The following is a 24,918-nucleotide window of genomic DNA, read 5'->3' on the forward strand; positions in this document are numbered from 1 at the left end:
TTGTTAGAAATAAAAAAAAAAGTCCCCGCGTGCCTGCCTGCCTGCCTGCCTGCCTGCCTGCCGGATCCCTTACCTGCCATCCGCACACCTGCACACGAGAAACGAACCAACACGCGTCCACTTGCGCGTGCACACACGCTCGATACTCCACCTCCCCCTCCCCTCTTCCTTCCTTCCTCCCCGGTTACGACGCGTTTAACATATAAATGAAAATCGGGCCTATAAAAGTTTAACGCCCGCGATTATCCGACCTCCCCCTCCAGGAAAGCCAGCTTTCTTTTCTTCTCTCACCCCTTGCCAAGCCGCGATCATTTACGGTCGTTCGCCCCCCCGGACCGAGAATTCTATTTCGGCCGCTTCTTTTCTCTCGAGGCCGGTTTACACGAGACGAAACGAGAGCAAACGCGACCGAACGCTCGTTACTCTCGATCGATTCGTGCAGGGGAAATTGGAGGGGGATAGATCCCTCCTTTCGAAATCTTTCCTATCGGAGTTTCCAAGCGGAAGTCGAAAAGGGAAAATCGAAAGATGCGGGGGAAAATTTTCTCTTTCTGGCGTTGGCCGGAGATAATGGAGGCGTAGGAAGGGACGATTGGAAGGAAAAGGGGCACTTGTGCGTTGTCCCCGTCTACCTGACGATTTCTAATCCCTGGCCCGATCCTGCCTCTCCGCTCCGGCTCGAATTATCTTACCTGGGAGCCGTTTCCACATAATTTATTGCTTCTGAATCTCGGACATTGTTCTAAAAATCGGCGATACGGAGGAAGAAAAGAGGCAGGTGAGGCTCTCCAAGGAGAGGCGGATTAAAGGGACGACGTCTCTGACGGAAACGTAATTAATCAAGTTGAAACGTCGGACGAGCTCGTACCTACCGATGGACGGGTCGTTCCACGAAATCGTCGGAACAGCGCCACGTGACGGGAGCCCGAGAAACTGGCCGATCTCGGGGAGATATCGGGTGATTCGGGAGGTTTCGCGTCACCCGGCGGAGTGGACGGATCGGGACGATTTTACGAGCCTTCATCGTTCGAGCCGGCCGGGGCTTTGAACGATCCTCGGGGGAAGACAGGTGTACAGGTGTCGATGAAGATTTACAACGAGGCTGCAATAAATTAATGGACGGCGGACGCCGGATGGAGGGTTGACAGCGAAAGTTATGCGGCGCGAACAACAATGCCAATTGCCATTAGCAAGGATCCTAAGCTATATTTCCTCGTCCTCGTCTCGTCACGTCACGTCACGCCACGCCACGTCGAGAAGGAAGGGTGCGCTAGGAGAGGTTATGCGCGCGCGATTTCCCTTCCTTTTTTCCCGACGAATGAAAAGCCCGAGGCCCTCGTAGCCCCGGTCACCGCAGGATCCCCGGGACGCAATAAAGGGAAGAGCGGTGGTTTGCCGGGGACGGTAAAGTGATTCTCGGTAGATGCGTGTCACGCGCGTTCGTCTTCTCGTGCTTAATTTTAGAATACCGGTATATACGGCTCTTTCTTCCTTCTCGTCCCGAGCGCGACTCTCCTCCCAGCACGCTGGTAGAAGCGTGAACGAAAAATCGAGCGCACGAACGATCCAGATTATCATTATTTCCCCCCTTCTTTTTCTTTACAAAAGGATTTATCGGGCGGCGAAAAGTTCGCGCGATAAGATCGAGCGTGATTTATCACTCGCCGCGAATTCGACGTTGACGATTATTACGGAGAGAGGGAGAGAGAGAGAGAAGGGCCCCCTTTTATCGGCGGAGCGAATAACATCCACAGCAACATCGCCACGGTGGTTGGTGCGCGGTGGACCAGCCGGCCAACTTTCATCATTCGCGCCCACGCCGCATCGTTCGCGGCTTATTGGATTATTCCCGGTGAATCGTAAATCTCGCCTCGAGATGTCGATTCGCGGCCCGTAAACACCTTCCCCTCCCGTCGATCCAACCTTCCTCTTCCTCTTCCTTTTTTCCACAGATAGTTGCACCGTTTCTTTCCGTTTGCTCGCCATCCGCGAACATCGGCCGAGTGAATGGAGGCGAAAAGAAGGAAGGAAGGAGGGAGAAAAGGACGGAGAAGATCGGTCGAAGGGGCGAAGAATAATAATTACTCGTCGTCGGTTCGCGGGGGTGAAACGTGGCCTGGAAGGCGCTAAGGCAGGAATGGAAAGAGGGGAGAGGAGGAGGAGGAGGAGGTTCGAAGCTACTCCGCGGTGGAATGGTCGGCCGACGAATGTCAGAGGGCCAGAGGGAAAGAGGGAAAGAGGCAGGGTGGAGAAGCGATGGCGTGATAAATGATCGAGTATTTAACACTCTTTACGGATTAGCATATAAACTACGGCCAGTCCATAGATCTTCGTGGCAACGCATTAACGGACTGGAGGAGCAAACCACGGGGATGATCTCTCTCTCTCTCTCTCTCTTCGCTCTCCCAGCCCTCCTCGAGCCTTCCTTCGGCGTAAGCGATCTCTCGCCGCGCCGCTTATTGTTTTGCGGTTCTTCTCTTCCTTCCTTCCTTCCTTCCTTCCTTCTCCTCGCGTTTTCCTTCGTCGCGCTTTCCAATTCGAGAGACAGAGTTGATCCACCAATCGGGTAATCATTATTCATCCCGATCGATATTCGTGCCGATTAAGATCTCGCGACGGTTGCTTCCTTCCCTCCCTCGTTTCGCATCGCCACTCCAGCGTTCAACGAACCCTCCTCGCCTCCGATTAACGTAATTGACGACAAACGTGCGTTTAATATCGTTTTGTATCTCGCGCACGGCTCGTCGACAACAGATCATCGAGCCAGATATAAAAGGAAGGAGCGAGCGTCGGCGATCGATAAAGCGATAAGCACCCCGCCCCTTCGTGTTTCGAAACGAGCAACTTCCTCCTTTCTCCCTCTCTCTCTCTCTCTCTCTCTCTCGAGGGAACTCGGTATTGTTCGCAATTAAGTTCCGTGTCGGATCTTTATTCCTTCGGGGTGGGAACGGCCCCTCTTTCCCTTCTCCCTCCTTTTCGAGAGGCCCTTAATCGGCTGCTAATAAACCGAGAAGGAAATAGAGAGAGCGAGCGAGGTTACACGGCGCGGATAAAAGCGAGATTCGCTGATTAATTGATTAGGGAGGCGCCAAAGCCCGCCCCGCGCGTTACGGCCGAGCGTATATCCCGGTCATTAAGGGGGCGCTCACCCAGCTCACGAGTATACCCCGCAACGCTTTCGTGAAAACGAGAACGCGGGTCGATCTATCTACCTTAATGACTTCATGAGCCAGCTCCCCCTCCCCTCCGAGCCTGACTTGTCAACCCTCCCCTCCCCGCCGAGAACTCGTTCCCGAGAGTAACAGCGTTTCGACTTCCGATCTCCACGATCCGCGGCCATTTCCACACGGAGAGACGGCTGGAGGAACGTTTTCCAGCCGAGCATTTCCTCTCCTTTCCTTTTTTCCGCCGCGTCGCAGCAGGAGAGAGAGGGCGCTAAGGGGGAAATTGAATCGCGGTATTTGGACGGGTTTCGGATGGCGGCACGCCACGAGAATAGCACGGCGGCCGTCGACGGAATGAAATGAACGGATACGGCGATCAAACACGGCGGCGAGATTTGTTTCCACGTTGGAGAAAGCAACGCGTGCGGCGCGATCGAAACGAGCGGGCCGTGCGAGAGAGAGAGAGAGAGAGAGGGAGAGAGGGGGGTCTCTCGAGCCCGGCTTGAGGACCCTACTAAATCGCTGAATGGTACCAAAGTCCGAATGTTTACCCGGCGATGGAGGGGCCGCGAATTCTCGGTAGGCATAAAACCCGACTGATGTACGCCAACCGGGCCCAGATCAAAGACGCGGCTTTCAAACAATGTTAACGCGCGCCACCAACCTCCCCGCCCCTCCCCTCGCTCGCTCTCGCGATGACCTCAAGCCTTTTAATACGATCCAACAAAAGGTGGGACCCAGGTGCGCGGAACGAGGAAGGAGAGACGGGGAGAGAGAGAGAGAGAGAGAGAGAGGGAGGGAGGGACCATTGTGTTTGTTTTTTCGAAAGGGATATTCGAACGATTCCCGCGAAGAGAACGGGAGAAACACGTGCGTGGCGATATTCTCGATCGACTTTATAGCCGAGCGAATCGGCCGCGAGGAGAGAAGAACGCGAGTGAGGCATTCTCGCGCACGGCCAATTCCTCTCAATGCGGCGCACTGTTTAGAGAGGCTTGAAATGGGCCGCGAAGATTCGTGCTCGGAACAATGGCCGCCGTGTGGCATTAACGAGTGGAGCGTTGAGCGTCGCTGTGTGCCGGTGACAATATTGTTTTGTCCGAAGGCTGACGGTGGTCACGAACCGGCGCAGTTTCACCACCCGGATATTTATCGCTTCCACTCCGCTCTTTCTCTGTACCGTTCTGTTTCACGCCTATACATAGTAGCTCCGAGTTTTACAACCGGCTAATTGTAATACGGTTACAGTCCAACACTCTCTCTCTCTCTCTCTCTCGCTTCCATCCCGAATAATAATTTTCGTAGAAATAGTCCCGCGATCATCATCGCTCCAGGAGGAGTTTCATCATCCTCCCCTTCCGATTCTTCTCGATCTCTCTTTTTCTTCTCGTTCCTTTTCTTCCTTCTCTTCTGTTTCGTTTGAACGTTCAGGGAGAAAAGTTCAGTTTTTCCGGGCGCGTCGGAGGCGAGAGGGCAGGGATGGTTGCAGAGAGGCTGGCGATAAAGGCGGGTAACACGCGAGCGCAGGTGTGGCACGCGACGCATGCAACGGCGCAGGATGCACGCGCGCTCACGAAGCGAGGCGAGGAGAGCAACATAGTGATCGGTGCGCGGCCGCTCGTGTCGCCGTTGTAACGCGATATCGCGTTAAACCGTGCCCTTTCGCCTCTCCAGCCATTTCCTGGCCACTTTTTCTTCCCTCTCTCTCTCCTCCACGTATCGCGTATCTCGCGCGCCGTTCCTTCTCCCCTCCTCCCCTCCAGGTAAACCGCGTTAAATGGACCGCGAGGAGACCAAGTATTTGGCGAGGCGATTCGAGGATAACAATTTGGTTTAATAAGATTATTAAGAGAGGGGAGAGGGGGGATTGGTGGCGTGCTCGACTCGGCAAATTGGACGGAATTACGGAGAGGAAGAGGCGTAATGCCGATTTCGAGGGCCTAATGAAGCCCTCGCGAGGGATGCGCGCGACTCGTTTGATTGAAAGCGAATCAACCGTCGTGGGAAAGCACGACTCGGCCCGACTCTCCTTAATTGCGCTCGAAATTGAGCTCGAGGGTGCCTCGGCCCGACAATTTTGTCGCAAACTCGTATCCAATTTATCGCGTCCATCGATCACGCGATCTCTCTCCCCGAGGAGAATGAAAGAGAGTGTGTAAGGATCGTTCGACCTCGAAGCGAAGATAAGCGAAGGATCTTGGAATCGATCCGCGTTTTCGAAAGGGGCCGTTGGAGAAACGACGGACATTTGTCAAGGCGGAAGCGAAGAATCGAAGAAGGCGACAGGACAGGTGAGATTTCGTTCCACGTCCGCGGCGGAGATTCATTGGCCGTCACGTAGGTATAGAGGGTTCGTTGAAAGCAAGCCCGACAGTGGCATTCTTCCGCGCCGATGACGGACGCACGGAACGAATTCATGCAGATGCAGAGAGAGAGAGAGAGAGGAGGCGCTTTTTCTTGGTCGACCCGAGCGAAGAAAAGGGGTCCCGCGGAACCGTATTACGGATTCACCGGACGATCTCGGACTCGGCGCCATTATCGCCTCGCTAATAATATGCGCCACGGACGTTAAATCACGGCACAAAAGGCCGAGATAGCGCGGATATTCATATCGCTGAATGGGGCCCCCGGGATTTCAATTTGTTTCGATTCCCGCGACGCGAATATTAATAGCCTCGATCGGTGGACGACCACGTCCGTCCGAGCCGATCTATCCATCCATCCATCCATCCATCCATCCATCCGTCTCCTCTCTCGAGAATAACGCGTCGAGGGAGGCGAAAACGTTTCGAAAATTTCCGCTCGCGCGGAACGGAGAGAGAGAGACGGATCCTTTCTCGATCTCGGATCTCGATCGAGGGTGAATTCGACTCGTTTGAAGGTAGATGAGATGTCGCTCAGCCCGTTCGATAAAATCGCGGAGAGGAGAGGAAAGAGGGGAGGAGCGCAAAGGCCTCGATCATTTTTCATCGCCGATCGCATTAATTACCGGTTGGAGATAGTTCGATCGTTCTCCTCGGTCATTAAAACGATCGATTAAAGAGGGGGGGAGAGGTCACACTCGGCGACTCGTTAATAGCATACCGTGCGCGCGCGCGTTTTTCGTACGCGATCGATTAAAGATACCCTAATGATTCTTCCCTCCCCGATATCGCCTCCTCCCGATCCCATTTATCATTTTGCATCGCAAATGCGCCCGCGGTTTCACTCCCGCCGAAACGCAAAAGGAGGAGTGCGGATCCCGCGTAACGCGCCTTTTCTTCCCCAGGAAAGCGGCCAGGCTTGTTCTTCTCGAAACAAAGTTTGCGCCCCTGCGTATTCCCCCGACGATATCGCGTCCGTGTATCTCAACGGTGCTCGCTCGTCTTAATCGGCCGAGCTCACGCACCGAACGCGTCCCGATCGACTTCTCGGAAGAGGGGCGCAGGTGCGATACTCCGCAAGGCCATCCCTCTCCCCGATTCGAGAGCAGATAATTCCCCATATTTTCTCTCCTCTCCTTCGATGATCGGACGAGGGAAGGAAGAGGAGAGGAATCCACGGATGGCCCGAACAGGGTTGCGCCGAGGCCGAGTTATGACCGCTACATCCGCTTCCGTCCCACGCTCCTCACTCCGTGTATTTCAGACGTCCTCGCTCCTTACTCGCCGCCCGACACTTAACGGTTTACGACGCGCGATCTTATCAACCCTCGTTGCTCTCTCTCTCCAATCTCCCTTTTGTTTCGACCCGAGTGACGTCACCTACCCTACGACCACCACCTCGGCCGCTCTTCCCCCTTCCCCCTCGGTCGAAGAAACGAGGAAATTCTTGGAACGAGATATTTTCACCAACCACCGGGTTGCGCCACGAAAAGGAAAACGAGCATTCCTGCTGCGGACGAGCCACTTAAGGCGTTGCCTCGACGATAAAAACCGCGTAAAGAGCGAGCCATCGTTTCGATAAGATTCTCCGTCCATCGGTCTCCTCCCGTTTCTTCCCCCGAACCGAACAAGACGGACGGATATCCATCGGGGGATGCCGCGACGCTTTCTCGGCGGCGCGTGTCCAACGGTGTTGAAACGAAAAAATTGCTCACAGCGCGGCACGTGCCCCTCCGGCCGAGCCACCCCCGTACGCTCGATCGAACGCGCCGATACCGCCGATCCGATGCCTCGTCGACCGTATGCGCGTAAAAAGGGTTAGTAGTCCACCGACTCCCTCCCTCGTTTCCAGATCTCGAAGCGGCTCGAGTGCACGAAAGGGTGCGCGATATGCACGCGATAGATCGCTCGCCAATTATCTCGACCTTGCGATCGAATACATAATTAAAAGCGGGCGGGTTGCGTGCGGGTCGAGAGAGAGGCGATCGATCGCGAAAACGGCAGGGAGAGATGATCCCGGGAAAAGCCGCCGATTTCGTCCCCGCGGTTACGCTTCGTTTATTTACTACCCCGGGGCGGAGGTAAGGAGCGCGGTTTTCTCGAAAACCGAGCGACTGGAACGTTCGGACGAGAGCCGCTACGACGGAGTCCTTTCGGGAAGAAACGTATATAAATATAAATATATATATACGCGCATATGGCCTTGCCTCGGCTAATGTCGAACAGGGCGCGTTTCCCTCGTTTTCCCGTTTCTAAATTTACCGAGAGAGTGGCACAATGGATCCATACTTGCCCCCTTCCCTTTTCACCCCCCCCTCGTTGAAAAACGTGGAAACGGCTCGAAATCTCTCGGGAGACGCTGACGGTGTTCCGTTTTTGATGCAACCCGCCCTCCCCCGCGATGCACATCGGCGACGGTTTCATTTAGAGTCTAGACGTCCCCGTGGCCCCGGGTTCCCGGTATCTCTGATATTTATAATCGCGAATACTCGCCTCGCATTAAAAGGCCCGATTCTCGGATTAGCGGAAGCCGGTCCAGTCTTAGATCTCTCGCGCGAGAGACGACCGACACATGTCGTGTCAAAAGGCGCGAGCAACGGCCCCACCCCTCCTCCGCGCCCGCCCTATTCGTCTTCTCACCCCCTCCCGTCCTTCTTCCATCGGCCGCGACACATCCCGTTTCTCGCGCCACTCGATCTCTGCTTCCCATTTTCCGTTCTCCGCTTTCAAACGTTCCGTAAATATCCCCCCGGGACGGGCGACATTTCGCCTCGCCTCGTTCCACTCGCGCCCACCTTCCAATCCTCCCTTCCTAGTCGCGACAAGTTTTTCCATCGGGGGATGGAAAAATCGTCGCGGCGCTCGGTTACCGGCGGTTAGTGGTCTCGAGTTCCGGTTAAGTGGCGCGTGCGTGGCCGCCACGCGTGGTCGAGTAACGCGAGCGAGCGCCTCTTGTAATGGCGCAATTAAGCAAATGACGCGTCCCACGCGTGCGAACGTTCCTCCTCTTTCTTCCTCGGGGAGAAGAAAAGGGAGAGGAAGGGGAGGAGCCGTCCATCTACCCGCGAAATTAATCCGCGGAATAATTCTGCAGACTCGTTCTCTCCGTTCGAAGAGAGGACTCGATACGCGCGAACAACGACTCGAGTATTAACCGTCGCTTTTAGGCGACAGCTGCCGTCCCAGTCACGCTGTCGGCAAATTATGTGTAATTTTCGGGACGAGCGATATCGAACGGGCCATCGCCACGAAAATTCCGCGCGGAAAAAGGGAGCGGAATTGCGCGGCGACAATTTCGACGCCGGCTGATCCTTCCCGGTCAAGGAGAAAATAAGAGAAAACAACGTCCCTCTTGTTTTTCCCGAACAAAGGAGCGACACCTGGAATCACGGAAGTAGCCGATAACGATCGCGAATCGTGGACGAAGGGGTTGGGTCACGCCGCTCGTAACGACTCGGCACAGTTTCGAAAAAATTACGGCGTGACGGGATGAAATTCGTGGACGGGTCGCCCGTCACGATTCCGAATCGAATTCTTCGGGCCGTGGATAATTGGGCGCGAGGCGCTGATGAGCCGAGACGAAGCGGCAGAATCCGTATAAATCGTTCCCCGCCGTCGAATCACCGCTGCTCCCCGGAATGGGACAATTCCTTCGAAACGAGCCCAATTTGCATAAAGAGAGAAAAATGCCCTCTCGTCGAGCCAAGAAAATGGAAGAAACGAAATTAGGCGCGATAGGTCTATTTTCGATTTCAACGAAAAATCGACTCGAGACGAGGCGGAAAAGATCGAGGTTCGGATTATATTATATTAAAAAAAGTAGAGGGAAACGAAATCCGTTCCCATCGGGGATCCATTCAAGTCGGTTCGCGGTTTGAAAAATTACGAGGTTTGATACGGCTAGCGTAGCGTCGTAGGAGGAAGAGGGGGGGGGGGGGCAGAAGTATCCGTAATAGTGGCGCACCAACGACACGGGAAAATCGGTGGGACAAAGAACGATCGGAGATAATCTCCTTTTGTGAGGAGAGGCGGCGTGAATCGCAACGGGCACCTTTGTGCGCCAGCTTCGAACGAACGCGAGGCCGTGAATAAGAGGCCGTGGAAAAAAGAACGGAGGAGGAGGAGGAGGAGGAAGACGATACCGACGACATTTGTCTCCTCTTTCCACGCGGACCGGACCAGGGGGAGAGAGGGGGAAGTGATATTTTACATGCATACGGAACATACATACGAGAAGAGAAGAGGCGCGAGAACGGGACGTCTCGTGTGTGTACGCACACGAGTAGAGACGTACGCACGAATGTAAACCGTGAATGAATACGGGCGACACTTGCACCCACATGATTCATTGAAATTCAAATGATATCTTCGCGGCTCGACAACAACGACGACGACAAACACGAAGAAGAAGAAGAAGAAGAAGAAGACGAAGAAGAAGAAGAAGAAGAGGAGGAGGAGGAGGTGGAGGACGATCCTCCTGGATCAGTCAGTGTCCGAAGGAAGAGAACGGTGTGCGCGTATGCGTGCGTGTTACGTGTCGGTGAGATCGGCTGGCGACACCCCATGGAAACGCTGGTGCTTTACATATATGCTTATAGGCCGGCAAAGATATTCATTATAATAGCGAGCACACAGCCTCGTGTAATATAATGCACAGCTTTGGTATGCTAACCGGGGTCAAAATACAACAACTCCTCTCCGACGCCGAGAAGAGATTCGTGTCGGTCGTTTGTCGTAACCGCGGAGGATGGAGACATCCCTGAATTCCTACGCGACCCTTTGCCTCCGACTGCCACTCTTCCAACCCGAGCACAGCCAAACCGCACCAGAGATATCTGCCACCGAGATTAAAAATCACGTTTTCGTAATTTTCCACGTAATTCTCCTATTTCCAACGTGTTTGCTCGAACAAACCCGTCCCGTTTCCCTGGAACTCTATCGCTTAACACCCGATCGAAACCGGAAATGGAAAATTGCAAGGTTGGGGGAAACGGAAGGGTAACTAACGCCTCGTCCCTTAAATCTGATTTTCTGATCACGTTGGCGTAACGATGCCAATTTGAGTCTAAAAAAAAAAAGAAAAAAAAAGAGAAAAAGAAAATAAAAACAGAGAAAACGTTTCCATCGACGCGCTCCCGCCACCGGATTCCGTATCTCGATGGAATCGATGGTCACGACAGACCAGGTCGTTTCGCCTGCTGCCGCACGCGATCCAATGTGTCGAGGATAATAATCGACCGACTGCCTTTCTTTTTTTCCCCAAAAGAATAGACAGAGACACGCCTCGGAGAGGAGAGGAGAGGAGAGAGGAATCGCTTCGCCACTTTCCATCCTCGTTTTTCCAAACGGTCCAACTGTTGCGAAAAAAAGCTGGATCGTTTCTCTCCGTCTTCTTCTTCGAGAAAGAAGCAGAGAGAGAGAGAGAGAGACGATCGCTTCCGACGAGCTCGCGCGGAAAGCTAGGTAGTTTAATGATCATATTTACAGCCTCGTCCAATTATTGGGTAAACACGAGGAATCCGCGGGGTCGATACGTCGTTCCCTTCCTCCCCTCCCCCTCCCCCTGCCCGTTTTTACGAAGGGAAAATCTGACGCCATCGGACGCCGCCGTTTTAACCGCGTAAAACGGCGCAGGTGTTACGCGCAAAGTAAGTAAGGAGATTAGTCGGGTGCTCACGGTGCTCGAGCGCAACACGATCGTCCGCGTAATTTCGCGGCTCGTTCCACGGTAAGCTTTCCGCTTACCCGGTTACGAGATTCGTTACGATCTCTACGCTCCTCCCTCCTTCCCCAACAACTCCCTCTCCCTCTCTCTCTCTCTCTCCGCCCGAACACAAGTTCCATTTCACCCGGACGCGGGAGAATTAACAAACGGTGGTTGCACCACCGTTAAGGGTGGAACACCACAATGGGACCACCGAGCACAATTCCCTTTTTCTGCGAAACGAGCGAGCGTTCCAATAATCATCTCGTTGCACCGTGCCGTAATTGCGCTTCTGCATGCATGGGCCCGCTAATTGATCGATAACCGGCAATAACGGAGGATAATGACCGTGAGTGGAGGGGAATAGCGGCACGGAAAAGAGGCGAATCCTTCACGTACAAAAAAAAAGAAAAAAAGAAAAAGGGATATTAATTGACGAGCGAATCCCACGTACACCGTGTATATATTAATACATCGTGACTCGTCGACCGATACGGGCAGAGAGAGAGAGAGAGAGAGATTCGCGAATCGTTACACGTTTCGTTCGCTTTTTGAATATATATATATATATGCTCCTAATCGAATAACCGCAATTCATTACCGATAAAGTTTAATCAATTCGTCCCGACCGGACGGTTTTTTGATAATTATAAAAACGTCGATATGGATGCACGTGTCGACCTAGTGTCGGTATCTATACAATAACGTACAACAACGCGTTTTTCGGTCGCGCGGCCGAGTTCCCGACTTTCGTCCGGCCGCAAGAAAGGCTAGGTCGAAGAAAAACGACGTTGGATATCGCGTTACATTTCTCTCGGTCCCCGATCTCTCTCTGTCTCTACCTCTTTCTCTCTCGCTCGCTCTTCAACGCCGATGATTAACGATGCCACGATATTTGCGCGCGACACGGGAAAATACGTGTATAAATGATCGATTAATTCGTCCCGATCCGAGTTCCATATCTCGATACGTCTATTCCATCCCCTCCCCTGCTCCTCTTCCCGTTCAACGAGCAACGCGTCGAGGTGTCGCATTACATTTTCGCACCCGAGAAACTCGTCTCGTCAACAGCCGGGACGACAGCAGCGACGACAAACGGCCAACAGCCGAAGAGGGAATCGTGGGCCGCGTTTGCATAATGATAAACCATTTGCATAATCACAATGATAACGCGAAGAAGATCCGACCGACCGTTGGTCGGATGCATAGGATACGTGATTGTATCTTCGACTCGTATACACATATACGTATATATATATGACACACACGCGTCTATACCGAGTCTAGGCTGCGAGAATCGCGCGTAACGAGCGAGAAGGAACGAGCGCTAGTGGGTGTGTGTATTAGACGCACGTGGAATACGTGCACCGAGCAACATTGGTCGCGGCACGCTGTGTAAAGAGGCGAAGGTGCACACGTATATGGCAGCGAAATACCCGGCAATTTGCAGGTTTACGAGTTATTTCACAATGGCTGCAAAGTATAGTGCTACAGTATTATACAGGCCGATGGTAGCTCGGCCATCGAGAGTGCACGGTCAGTGAACGATGATGGTGATGGTGGCGGTGGTGCAGGGATGATGCACCGAGCAACCAGATGCAACAGCGCGATGCATTAAAAACTTGGGACGGAACAACTCGGGTCTCCCTTTGGTTCCCGGACGGGCTTCGCTCCTTTTCGTTCATTTTCGAAACGGGAGGATTTCGAGGTCTCTACGAGGGGAACACCTCGTAAACTCGTCCAAGCTCGCGGATACTTTTCTCTCTCTTTCTAGGCGGCTCGTTAACGCCTCGTCCGCCGAAGGTCGAAAGGTTAAGTTTCTTAGCGCGGCAAATTTGAACGGGACGATGATCGATGAAAAAAAGTAGCGTCGCTATTTTTTTTTTTCTTTTGCTTCTCCTTTTTTCTTTTTGGCGAAAAGGAGAGAGGAAGAGAGGGAAGGAGGAGGAGGGGAGAGGGACAACGGACAATGGAGCCAGTTTTTTTTATACGCTGCGAGATTTGCCAATCGTACGAACGTTGGGTCGATGATTTCGTAATAAAGTTATCGCCGGTTGAAATAAAATGACCAAGCGAGAAGCGCGTTTACAGATTTCCTAACAATTGCGATACATACTGCGTTTTATTGGTTTACGCGATCGTTAAACCAATTGTTGCGCAATCTCGAGAGTACTGTAAAAAAAAAGAAAAAAAGGAAAAAAAAAGGAAAAAAAAGAAGAGGGGGGAAAAAGGAGAGAAGAGAGGAAAAAAGGAAAAATAAAAAATAGGAAAAATAAAAAAAAAAGGAATAGAAAAAAAAAATCATAGGAATCATAAATTTCGTCGTTAAATATCAATACGGAATCGTATAATTCGCGAGTCGAATTTTAATATGCAACATTATCGGTCGGCGGCTCACGTAAGCGTACGCTTCTGCGGAACGATTACGTGGCGATATTGAAATTAAAGCGCTGCAATGCACACAAATCGCGATAAAACGAGTCGCGAAAATAACCGTCCGTCCTTATATTCGAATAATCGTGGACGATAAAAAAAAAAAAAAGAAGGAAAAAGAATCGACGAACGGCCATCGCTTCTTTCCTCCTCCGAGCCCCTCTCTCTCTCTCTCTCTCTCTCTCTCGAACCGATGATCATCGATCGCGAGGGGAGCGCGAGATCGGTTAAATTTGGAGATGGAGAACGGGCGTGAGCGTGGAAAAAGGGGGCGAAGATTCTCCGTCTCGAGAACGAAGGAGAGAAGGGAAGGAATCCTCTCGCTAAGAGTTAAAGATTAAAGACCGGGCAAGTACGCCCCCACCGGAATGATGGATGCGATCCCGTGGAGGAGACGAGGGCGCCGCTGCTCCTCGAGTAGGTGGAGACTTCCATTTTCATTCCTAACGCTTGTTCCTTGTCTCCCTACCGTACCTATTTCGCGTTCGCTCGCGTCTCCGCGCTTTAATCGGCGATACGCAGGCTCGGGCCTCCTCTCTCTCTCTGTCTCGAGGCGGAACAACCCCTGTGCGGAATCCTCCGTGCTTCGAGGAGGATCCGTGTCGCAACGAAGAACAACCGGTGACTCGATTTCCTTCCTCTTCGTTTTCCTCTCCTCGAGAGGAGGAAACGAACGAGGAGAGAAATGAAAAATGTTGGAGAGAAGAAAAGAGGAGAGAGAGAAAGAGAAGAAGGGAGAGGTTTCCGAGTTTTCGGAGGGGGACGATCGAAATGATGATTCGACGCCACACCCTCTTTGCGAAAACCGAAAGATCGATCGATCGATGCGCTTCTTCGCTTTCCCTCTTTCCCTTTCCTCCGCTTTTTCGACCACCTATTCCGCTCTATTCCACGATCAATCGTCGCCTTCCGTTCCTTGGACGACGGGAAAGATCGACTGTCAACCGAGGCGGTCACTCGAGAACGGTCGGTAATTATATCCCGCGCGTGTAAAAATAGTAATTAACTCCTATTGCCGCGTCAATTAACCTCCCTCCCCGCGATAAATGCCTTCTTCCAATCCCTTCTTACTTTTTCCTTTTTTTTTATCCTCCGCGCGAATGTTTGCCGTTTGTAATTACACGTTCCTTATTCGATTAATTCCTCGCAATTCCACCCATAAAGATAAAGATCAATTTACACGGCCGGAACATTCAATTACGATCGATCGAAGGAAAAGAAGGGGGGGAAAAGAGAGAGAGAGAATCGTTATTATCGCGACAAATGTTAACCGATGCAGATTCTTCCTCGCCACGCGATATCTCCGCTCGAAAGAGATAAAGAATCCCGTCCAAAGATCGGGCGCGATAACGATACCCCTCCTCGCACTTATCGATCGTATTTAACCGATTATCATTGTACTTTCCTTCTCGCCGATCGATAACGAAAGGGCAAAGAGGAGACTAAACGGTGAAACGATAAATACACACACACACACACACACACACATATATATATATACACATAAGTACTTGCCTGACGCACCTGTTTGAACTGCTCTTCGAAACTCCAACTGGTCTGCTGCTGGTGATTCGCTCCCGTCGTATTACTCTGCGATTGATTGTTGGTCTCGCGAGGCTCACCACCGTTTCTAGCACTCCCCTGTGAAGACTCGCTAGAATGTGAGCTAGCCGACGATGTGACTTGATTTCCAACCCCGCTCCCGATACTACCACCAGATTGTGCGTGACTGTTTTGCGAGTGATGCTGGGGCGTCAGAAACGCGGGTGGTGGAAACGAGAATGGTAGATTGAAACCACTTCCGCCCATTGCCGCCTGCAACGCTTCTAAACCACTCTTGTTGTTCAAAGCGTCCATATCGGTGGGCTGTGGGAAATCGATTCGACAAATTTAGCGACATTCTCCTCTCCCCGTCTCTCCTCGGCTCCTCTAACGCTACGCGGGAGGGGGGCGGAGGGAGGGTGCAAGAAATTTCGATAAAGAAGTGGAGAAGAGAAAAAGGTGATCGAAGGTTTTCTCTTTTTATCGCGAAAGGGTATCTTCGACAAGGAGGGGGAAGGGGAAGGAAAGAAACACGGCAATCTCTCTGGTTGCCGATTCTCGTTCTCGATTATCTCTCCACCGCGATCGAGGACACGTTGGTCGGAAAAAGATTCGCTCGAGAGACTCGGCTTTTTCTTTCGGGGAGCATGCGTTCGAGGGAAAGAAAGAAAAAAAAAAAGAAAAAACGTCAAACTTTTCAACTGACCTCCATCTTCAATTTTGCCAGAAAGTGCGGATGATGTGCACCCATCAGACTGTTCAAGTGTGTTAATGGAGTAGGTGTACCAGCCTGCGCGGATGCACTATCCGTCGAGGAGTGCGTGTTACCTTGAAGTGGCTGCTGAGGTAATTCCTCGCCGCTCTCTTCATCCTGAAGATCGGGATCGGACAGATCCTCTTCCTGATGAGACTGAAAACAGACACGACAGATACGTTGAGCCAGGCTTCGCTTAAATCCCCGAATTACGAAAGGGACAATGGAAAATTCCGTTGCGATCGAGTTTTCGAAAAAAGGGAAAGAGGAAGAAGAAGAGGAAGAAGAAGAAGAAGAGGAAGAAGAGAGGGGAAAAAGGGAAAAATAAGGAAGGAGCTCGAGGCTCGATCGTGACGGTTCGACTCGTGGGTGAAGAGTGACTCGGGTAAGGGGAAACGGAAAGCTCATTAAGATTAAGAACTGGTAATGTCTTTAATTTCTGTTTTTTTTATCTGGCGAGTAACAGCTACGCAAATTTTAACCTGATTCCGGCCGACGATCGTGTTAAAGATGGGTGACGTTGGCGCGGCATAGGCCTAACGCGGTATGAATGGTCGAACGGTTTGTGTAGCGGCGGAGGTAAGGAGGGCAAGATATCGAGTGCATTAAACATTAATTAGGAAAATGGCGAACGCGCCGCCTTCTATACCGGCCAGATACCCGCTATCGGCCATTATTATGCTACGGGTGTCATAAGTGTTTTACGACTGTGCCCGTTGCACCGGTGTGCCGAGATAAAACTATACAAAGTGACATTACCGTGAACGGAAATGAGCATCGTAAAACGCGTGGAAAAAGAGAGAGAGAGAGAGAGAGAGAGAGAAGGATGTTCCCGCGTAGTCGTTGGCCGCGGTTGGATCGGTTTTCCGTCCTATCCGATCGTTGGCCCATCTATCGTCGCGCCAATAACCAAGAAACACACCACGCCACGAATATAATCGTCCTGCGAACGACTCGTTCGTTCTTCCTTCCTTCTTCCACCTTTTCGAAAAGGAAACGACCGCGATTTCTTTCCGAGTATCGTCCCTCGAATCGTCTCCCGTCTTCCGACACTTATCGCCACTGACAATTCCTTTCTCACGATCGTATCGCGTTGTTCAGTCGTTGCCACTTTCCAGGGTAAAAGCGCAATCGGAGATTATATTATACATGTGTCACACGATATTCTGACGTATAATTCGATCGCAATATCTGGGGTGGTAACCAAAGTGAAAAATTATCTCGGGCGATATGGAAATTTCGTGCGTTACCTCTCGAAACTCTCGGGTACTTTTCCACGAGGATCGGAAGGGAGGAAAAATGGTGGAGAGGATGGTGGAGGGGGGCGTGCGCCATGATCGAGGCGTGCCCCCTTTATCTACGAGGCGGACATGCAAATAGATTCATCGAATCTTGGAGTGTATATTCAAATAGGTTTGCCGGCCGTTCTCTACCTGAAAAGGGCGGACTTGGATAAATATATACTTATCGAGTGCAGGTGGCGAGCCGGATATACGCGATCACCGATCTGAAACGAAATTGTGCGATCGTGGGGGAGGAGGAGGAGGAACGGTTCTTCTGTCGGTGATTTTGAGCACGTGTGATAATATTGACCCTTTCGAGGTGGTCACCAAGACGAGGTGGTCCACGCCACGAGATGGAATCCTAATCAAATACGAAACGATCTCCGAGCGAGCGATCGTTCGAATTTTTTCCCTCTTCTCCCGCCCCCCCCCCCTCTCTCGACGTAGAATCGTTTATCGGTCGCGAACGAGGTAGAAAAAGAAAAAAAGGAGAAGGAGAAAGAGAAAAAAGACTCGTAGAAAAATTACGCGTCTCGAATGGAAGACAATGCGACTCGTCGATAAACGCGAGGGGGGAAAGAAGGCATATTCGTGCGCTTCTGACACATTGTGTTTAACGTATGCAGAAAACCTGTCACTGCCAGGAGGTCTCTTTACGATAAAACTCTGTGAAAGTTTCACGGATATCGTAGGATATCGGTAGCGCGAAATAAGTAGGTACGTAATAGAAAGTCGAGTCGGGGAAAAGTGGGAAGCGTGAAAACGAGACGGAGCTGGCCGCGCATCGGTATTCGCCTGGTCGACACCTCGCAAATTATATCATTGAAAGGGGACACCAGAGGTGGCGGCATCATTACGTTAATCACGGTAGAGGCGTTTAGGACGCTCTATTGTTCTAACCCGAACCGGTTGTGCCGCGCGTAGGTGTCCGATCCTCGAATTCTCGAAGCGAGACAGGCCCCTTCTGCGAGATCGAACGAGGAGGAGGAAGAATACGACGAGATTTGGATTTTCCGCAGTTTGTCAAACTTGCTATAAATAAGTTTCTTCATCTTCTTCCTTTTTTTTAAGGAGGACGAGGCGAATACTTGGAACGGGAAGTCGTTTCGCGCTGGTTTCGCCAGAAAGCCATCTTTAAGAGGAACAAACAAAGTGTATTCGAGTATATTTTTCCTCTCCTCCACTCGGCCTCTCCCTTCCTCGCCGCGATAATAACTCAAGATGAACCGAATAAATCAATAGAGAGCGCGGCGAGAGTGGGTCCTGCGGCTTAAGCCGGGCAAACCTTTGGGTAAAACTGTTACCCCGAGCAAACAAGTGGGCGCGGCCTGCGCTCGTAGCCGGTGCTCATCTCCAGGGAAGGGAATCGCTCCCACGTCCCTGTCACCTTGTGCGCGTCTCTTACCTGCATAATTCGTAGCTGTCGCCTACCGAAAACGCGCAAACAACGATTCTCCGTTTCGTTCGCGATATCGCGGAAACATGGGCGTGAATTAATCTTTTCCTCCTCGAGGGAGGAAAAAGGAGGAAAATATCCTTTAGGTTAGAAAGGAATAAGAATACAGAATGCTCGGAAGAAACGTTGGTTATTTCGAAGCGATTTTGACGAAAAACTCGCGGCAACAGAGTTCTCGAGCCTCGCAGCTTCATGAAGACGTTTTAACGAGATTTAATATATCCTAGCCACGACAATAGCTAAATTTACCGGAGGCCAGGCAGCGACGCGTTATCCCTTACGAGCCACGGCAGATAACCGAGTCCGCGCCGTGATTTATCGCCGCGCCGCCGTTCTCTCTCCACCATTGTTTTATTGTTTATACCTCACAGTTTGCACGCTTCGCGGGTGTACCCGCGTGGTAACAAAGGACGCGTTCATGCGCGCGCATGGACACACGCGTAACCCACTCATCCTTGCCGTAAATCATCGCCTAAACGCGCCACGAGCCCCTTCTCTCCAATATTCTAATTATCGTCCCCCAACGATTACGCTCGATTCACGTCATGGAGCTCCTTCTTCTTCTTTCGAAATCGACGCACCACCAGTCTTTTCGAAAGACACCATACTGTACTACCGATAATTTCGATGAGATATCTCGATTCTGACCGAGTCCATTTTTGATCGAGCAAAGCGACCTTATTCTCGATCATCGATAATACCGACAAGCTTTTAATCGGCCAAGTTTTCCCCCGCGATAATTCAATTCCCAATGTAATCAGTTTCGCAAGATGGCGGAAAAGGGAACTCCCGTTCACGGTCCGACAACTATCCATTCCTTTCTCCTCGTTAACATCGATCGATAAAACTCGAATCGAAACAGTGTAATCAGTTTCGACTTCGAAAGGTGGCGAAGAAGAAGAAGTTGCTCTCGTTTCGTCTCGATAAAATTTCTACCGTTCCGAATGGAGAGACGAATAAAAGGCGGATAAAATCGAAAGAGAAAACTGCTCTCCTCCTTGCTCGTTTTCGCTCGTAGGAAACGGCGTAGCCGAGCGCGAGCTGCCGGCTCGGTGGGAGACGAAAAACGAAGAAACAATATTCCAAGCATATTATACGGACGATTAATTCGAGGTTACCCCGTGCGCGAGCCGAGATACATCGGCCGCCACGCTCGATTCGTCGATCATTCAAAAGAACCGCCAGCTCGCCGCGATTTCGGTAACACGTCGTAAAACGGCCATACGTTTGTTTCCTCCGAGTAACACTCTGTTGCATCGATTAAGCACGTTTCCCCCCTTTTTTTTCCTCTCTCCCTCTCTCTCTCTCTCTCCTCCTTCAAACCGTACCGTCTGTAAATCGTGGGTATATACGGGTATATTCGGTTTTTACGACTTTGGAAATTGCGCTCAACTCGTCCAAGGCCTGCCTGTATCTGGACGTAGTAATATATACGCGTATGTATATATATATGTATATATATATATATATATATATATAGAGCGGAAGGAAATAAGGTGGAAACGAGAGATTCGATAAAATAAATAACCCGTTATCGGGATGCGAATAGGTGGCGCTAATTGGAAACGGTGTAATCAGCTCGAAATTGGCTCGAGTTTGCTCGCCCCTAGGGAACGAAATCTTTATTGCCGCGGGAAAGAGAAACGGGAAACGGCGCGGTCGTTTCGACGTCGACGTTTTCGTTCGCAAATTGAAACGCAAATTAAAAATCGGGAGGGGGGGAGGGGAAGAGCTCGAGAACGGACACGAAACGGGACGCTGCCGATTATCGCGGCCAACGTTATCGAACTAATTTCCTAAGCTGCAATTGCACCGGATTTTCCAATCGTTTTCGATCGAACGTTGCCCCCTTTCCCCTGATACGCGCACGTATCTTCTTCAAACAGTTCCACGATATATATATAACTGCACGTAGAAAGAAACAGAGATACGATTGCAATAGCGGAAATTAAATATCTCGCATAAAGTATAAATGCATAGACCTTGACTCATCTCGATCGTCGTCGTATTTATATCGTTTCGCGAAGACAAATAAGCGCGTATAAATAAGATGAGAGAGAAGAGAGAGAGAGAGAGAAAAAAAGAAAAGAAAAAGGTGGCGATCGATAGTCCAAGGCAAGTTGGATAGATTCGATATGCGATCCCATCGAGCGGTTTTTACGCGAAACGGCCAACGTTTATTCGCGCGTCACACTCTCTCCCTCTCTCTCTATGGACGGTGCAACGATCCAGCCGAATGACCCGGCGTTCATCGCGAGGCGCAATAAAAACGAAAGTCTTTAAGCGTTCTATGCACGGAGTTCCGTTCGGGCCCCCTGCGGTGCTCCCACGTAGAGATCACGGCTTCATCACCGGAGATCTCCGGTGTACGCTCCGTGGCCTCGTAGCACGGGGAGAGCCGGGAGAGCGGGCGAACTCGGGGAAATAAATTCGTAAGCGGTATACCGATGATAAACAGCACCGAATCGTGGCTCCGTTTTGGCAGATCGATCGATTAAGATTGAGAGATTCCCCCCGCCGGTCACCGTCGCCGTGTCGCGGCGGGGCGGGGAGGAAGGGAGGGAGCTGATTTATCGGCCGAGGCAGGGCTTTTGTCAGGTATATAAATTCATTGACCATCGGAATCGTCATCGCTGTAATCGCCTTTATTTATCAATATCGCCGGGAAGGCGCATCCATCAAACCTGTCTATTTAACCTTACGCTTCCTTAGGGACGCGTCTCCCCTCTCTCTCGGACTCTCGCGTCCTTGAAGAGGACTCCGTACCTACCTAAAGGGAAGGAAAGGCCTTTTTCGGTAATTCGAGCGCAATTTAACGATCGGTCCACGCTTTCTCTTCCCTCCCTTTTTCTCTCTCTCTCTGCTAGCTGTGTAACTAGAATCGATCGTAAAGGCCGGAGCGAGTATGCGGCCTTCCACGAGCGTCTCCACGTGTTTGCCAGATTCGAGATCCCGAACCCTCGGAACCGGCAGCCCAGGAAGGAATTATTTTTATCGATCCGAGCTTATGCAACATCGCCTAACCCTTGGCAGGGGGTGTCTCCGCGAGGAGCGACACCCGTGGAACTCCACGGTTCGATCGGGAGGGAAAAGCACGAAAGGAAGGACGTTACACGTTTATGGAGGAAAGCTGGCGGTCCTCGATCCGGTGGAGGGGCAACGCGAGGGGAGAGGTTGCGTGGCACCGAGGGCGGTCCGCAAGATCAAGTTCGGGGAAAAGGGTCCCCATCGCGAGTGCCATATATTTATAACCGTGGCGCATTTCGTGTAAAGTAAATCGGAGACGCGGCGGAAAGACGGACGGGCGATGGCTGCTCCGCCGGATTTAATTAATGACCCGCCGAGTTTGATCTGCCGCTACAAAGACCGAACTCAAGACCCGATCTCTTTTTCTCTTCCCTCCTCTTGTTCCTCGCCCTTCTCCTTCGCCGCCCGCCACGCACGGCCACCAAGGAGAGAGAGATCGAGAGCAAACGTTTATTTCGGTCTTGGAGCGAGCAAACGCGAGAAAGGGCGGCCTCCGCCGCTCGACCTCCCCCCCTCGCTCTCTCTTTCTTTCCTTCTTCCTTCTTTCTTTCTTTCTTCCCGTTGTTGTTCGTCAAAGCGCCACGACCTGTGCTCTCCTCTCGTCTCTCTCTTCGTCTGTCGCTCCCTAGCCCCGCCGTTGTTTCTCGACCCTTCTCGCCGTTTTATTACACCGAGAACCCCGCGTGGAGAACCCCGCCATTCGACAAATTGTGCGCCAAAACTCTTCTGAAATTCGATCCCTCCAACCCTTTAGAATCCATCCCACAATGTTCGAGCGGAGCATCGTTTCGAACCAAGGCCGCACCAAGGCTCTTCCAGGACCACGAATGTCCAGGGTTTTTCCGATCGATTCGAAGCAAGGGGGCAAGATTACCGGCGGTACTCGGTCGAAGTAAACACGAAAAGCAACGAGCACGGAGGCACACGCACGGAGAGAGAGAGAGAGAGATTCGGTGCGGTACCGTATAGTTATTTCGAACTTGACCCACATCCCCGGCTTCCGGCGAACTGCGCTTTGACGAATAGCGGAGTCGCGGCCGACTCGGCGAACTTTCGTCTTTTTATTCTCCTCTTATTTTCTTCCTCTTTCCTCTCTCTCTCTCTTCCTCCTTCCCCTTCTTTTCTCTCTTTTCTTCTTTTCTCGGTGAACGGAGGTGGCGAAAGAAGCAGATTGATCGATCAGGGGGTCGTCGAACGAGACGCGTTCTTCTTCTTCTTCTTCTTCCTCTTCTTCTTCGTTCTCGCGCTGAATTTCTCCATCGAGACGATACAGCGTAAGATTTATTTTCGTATCACGGCCGTACGTGTACATATATATATATATATATACACATATGTAAATGCAGGGAAACGATTTAAGAGAGGAGACGACAAGACGATTTTTAAATCGATCGAATCGGTAGCGCTATCGGCCGATTTATTTTTCTCGTGGCGAATTAACGACAATGATAATCTCGCGCGCGAAGAGGAAAAAGAGAAAGGAAGGAGGAAGGGAGGGGAGCAATAATTGTCATCCGAAGCCGGGCGGAGAGCGAATTCCAAGGAGGAATAGGGGCGGGTGCGCGTTGGCCGAGCGAGAGGGAGGCGTATAGAGCAATATTAATAGCGTGGGTGGTGGCGGCGGAGCGTCGTGGAAGATATTGTTAGAACTCGGGAGGGGGAGGACTGCGTTACGTGGTCCAGGGGGGAGCCTCTCGCTAATGGGGTTTTAATGACGGCCAGCTGTCTGTCCGTCACACACTTTTAGACAACTATTCGGTATTTCTGTATCGCCATCTCTCGATCTCGATTCGCCTCCTCGGCCAGACAACAAGGGGAGAGAGCCTCCTCCCACGCGTCGTCGGTCCTCTCTCGAGCCTCGATGAATATCGGGCGGCGGATATTTAGCATCGTTCCGCGTCAAACGTTCGCCCGCCTCGACAATGACGAATTCGAATTTCCGATTAATTTATACGATCGCTCGTTCCCGTGTCTCTCTGCAGCGGGCGGCCGAGCGGCGAGCGAACGCTGGCAGAGGCGTTTATTTATAAACGAGGTCCGGCCTCTGCGGATTCGAATCTTTCGCGAATTGTCATCGATCGGGATTCGCGGCCGGACCACGTGCGCGCGGACCGAAGGGTGGAAGCGGCAGACCGCGATGCGATTTTGCACGGTCCATTCGCTCGTCCAACAGGGCGACCCGAGCCGACGCGACGCGGAAAACGTTTTCCATTTTCAGTAATAAGATTCCAGCTGTTTTCTTTCTCCTTCTTTCTCGTACGTAGGAATTGAAAAAGAGGGTAGCTGTTCGAACTTTTCCTTTTGCAAATCTTTCCATTATCGCGTATAAATTACGTTATATTCGATGAAGAAAGAAACTCGTAGGCGCCAGTATTTCGTTTGCAGTCCGATTCGAGACGTTTCGCTCCGCAGACCTTGAAATTTTTCAAGAATCTTCCAGACCCTTGGCCTTAGCTACCTGAACGACTAATTGCACTCAGGCCAACGGTTCGAAATATCCCTGAACGATGACTCAAAACCGATTGACTCTCTCTCTCCCTCTCTCTCTCTCTCTCCGTCTCTATCTCCGTCCATCGTAACGACGATGTTTCCTTTCGATATCCGCTTCGGATTACGAAGAAATCGCACGATCGCATCGTTGTTTGCTTTACCGATCAACCTTCTCGTCGGGGATAAGCTGGGAATAAGTGGCGGGGAAAATATTATGGAAGATTTCGAGCACGCACGGAATGTCCATTAGAAAACGAAACGTTGGCCTGCTTTTCCCTTTCCTTGTCTTATCTGGCCCGAACTCGTTCGCATATATCACGGAATCGCCGATTACCAGGAGGACGCGATAGGAGGAGCGGGATCGGATTTATAGGATATTCAGAGGATAAGAGAGGAGGAAAGAGGGGGGGGAAAAGAGAAACTCGGATAATTCCTGGAGACGAAGGTTGGGGGTCGATAATTAAGAAGGATTCGTCGAAGGTTGGAAAGGAGCCGTTAGGGAACTCTGTCCTTCGGCTCGAATAAACGGGAAATCCCGAAAAATCTATTGTCAACGAACCGGGAGGCCACACCATCTGTCGGCCACATGATCGCCCCTCTCGCTCATCGTCTCTTCCCTCCCCCTGTCCCTCCCCCTCCGTCCTAATCCCCGATTTTCCTTCCGCGAAAGCGTCTGTCTTAGTTAGGACCATAACCTAGAAT

General features: G+C 51.5%; 1 protein-coding gene across 5 annotated transcripts in view; it reads right to left on the reverse strand.

Moving 5' to 3' along the window:
• LOC108002943 (protein dead ringer) overlaps window positions 1–24,918 on the reverse strand; it is an 84,385-nt gene that overhangs the window by 37,920 nt on the left and 21,547 nt on the right. For 2 of the 5 annotated variants that reach the window (XM_062071550.1, XM_062071552.1), the window contains 2 exons: window positions 15,913–16,116; window positions 15,180–15,530 (listed from right to left, as the gene is read on the reverse strand). In XM_062071550.1, the coding sequence (XP_061927534.1) occupies window positions 15,180–15,530; window positions 15,913–16,116 (555 nt within the window). The remainder of the gene's footprint in view (window positions 1–15,179; window positions 15,531–15,912; window positions 16,117–24,918) is intronic. The other 3 variants (XM_062071553.1, XM_062071551.1, XM_062071554.1) reach the window with 2 other exon arrangements.

Source organism: Apis cerana, linkage group LG2 (genome assembly GCF_029169275.1).
Source record: "Apis cerana isolate GH-2021 linkage group LG2, AcerK_1.0, whole genome shotgun sequence".
Classification (NCBI taxonomy): domain Eukaryota; kingdom Metazoa; phylum Arthropoda; class Insecta; order Hymenoptera; family Apidae; genus Apis; species Apis cerana.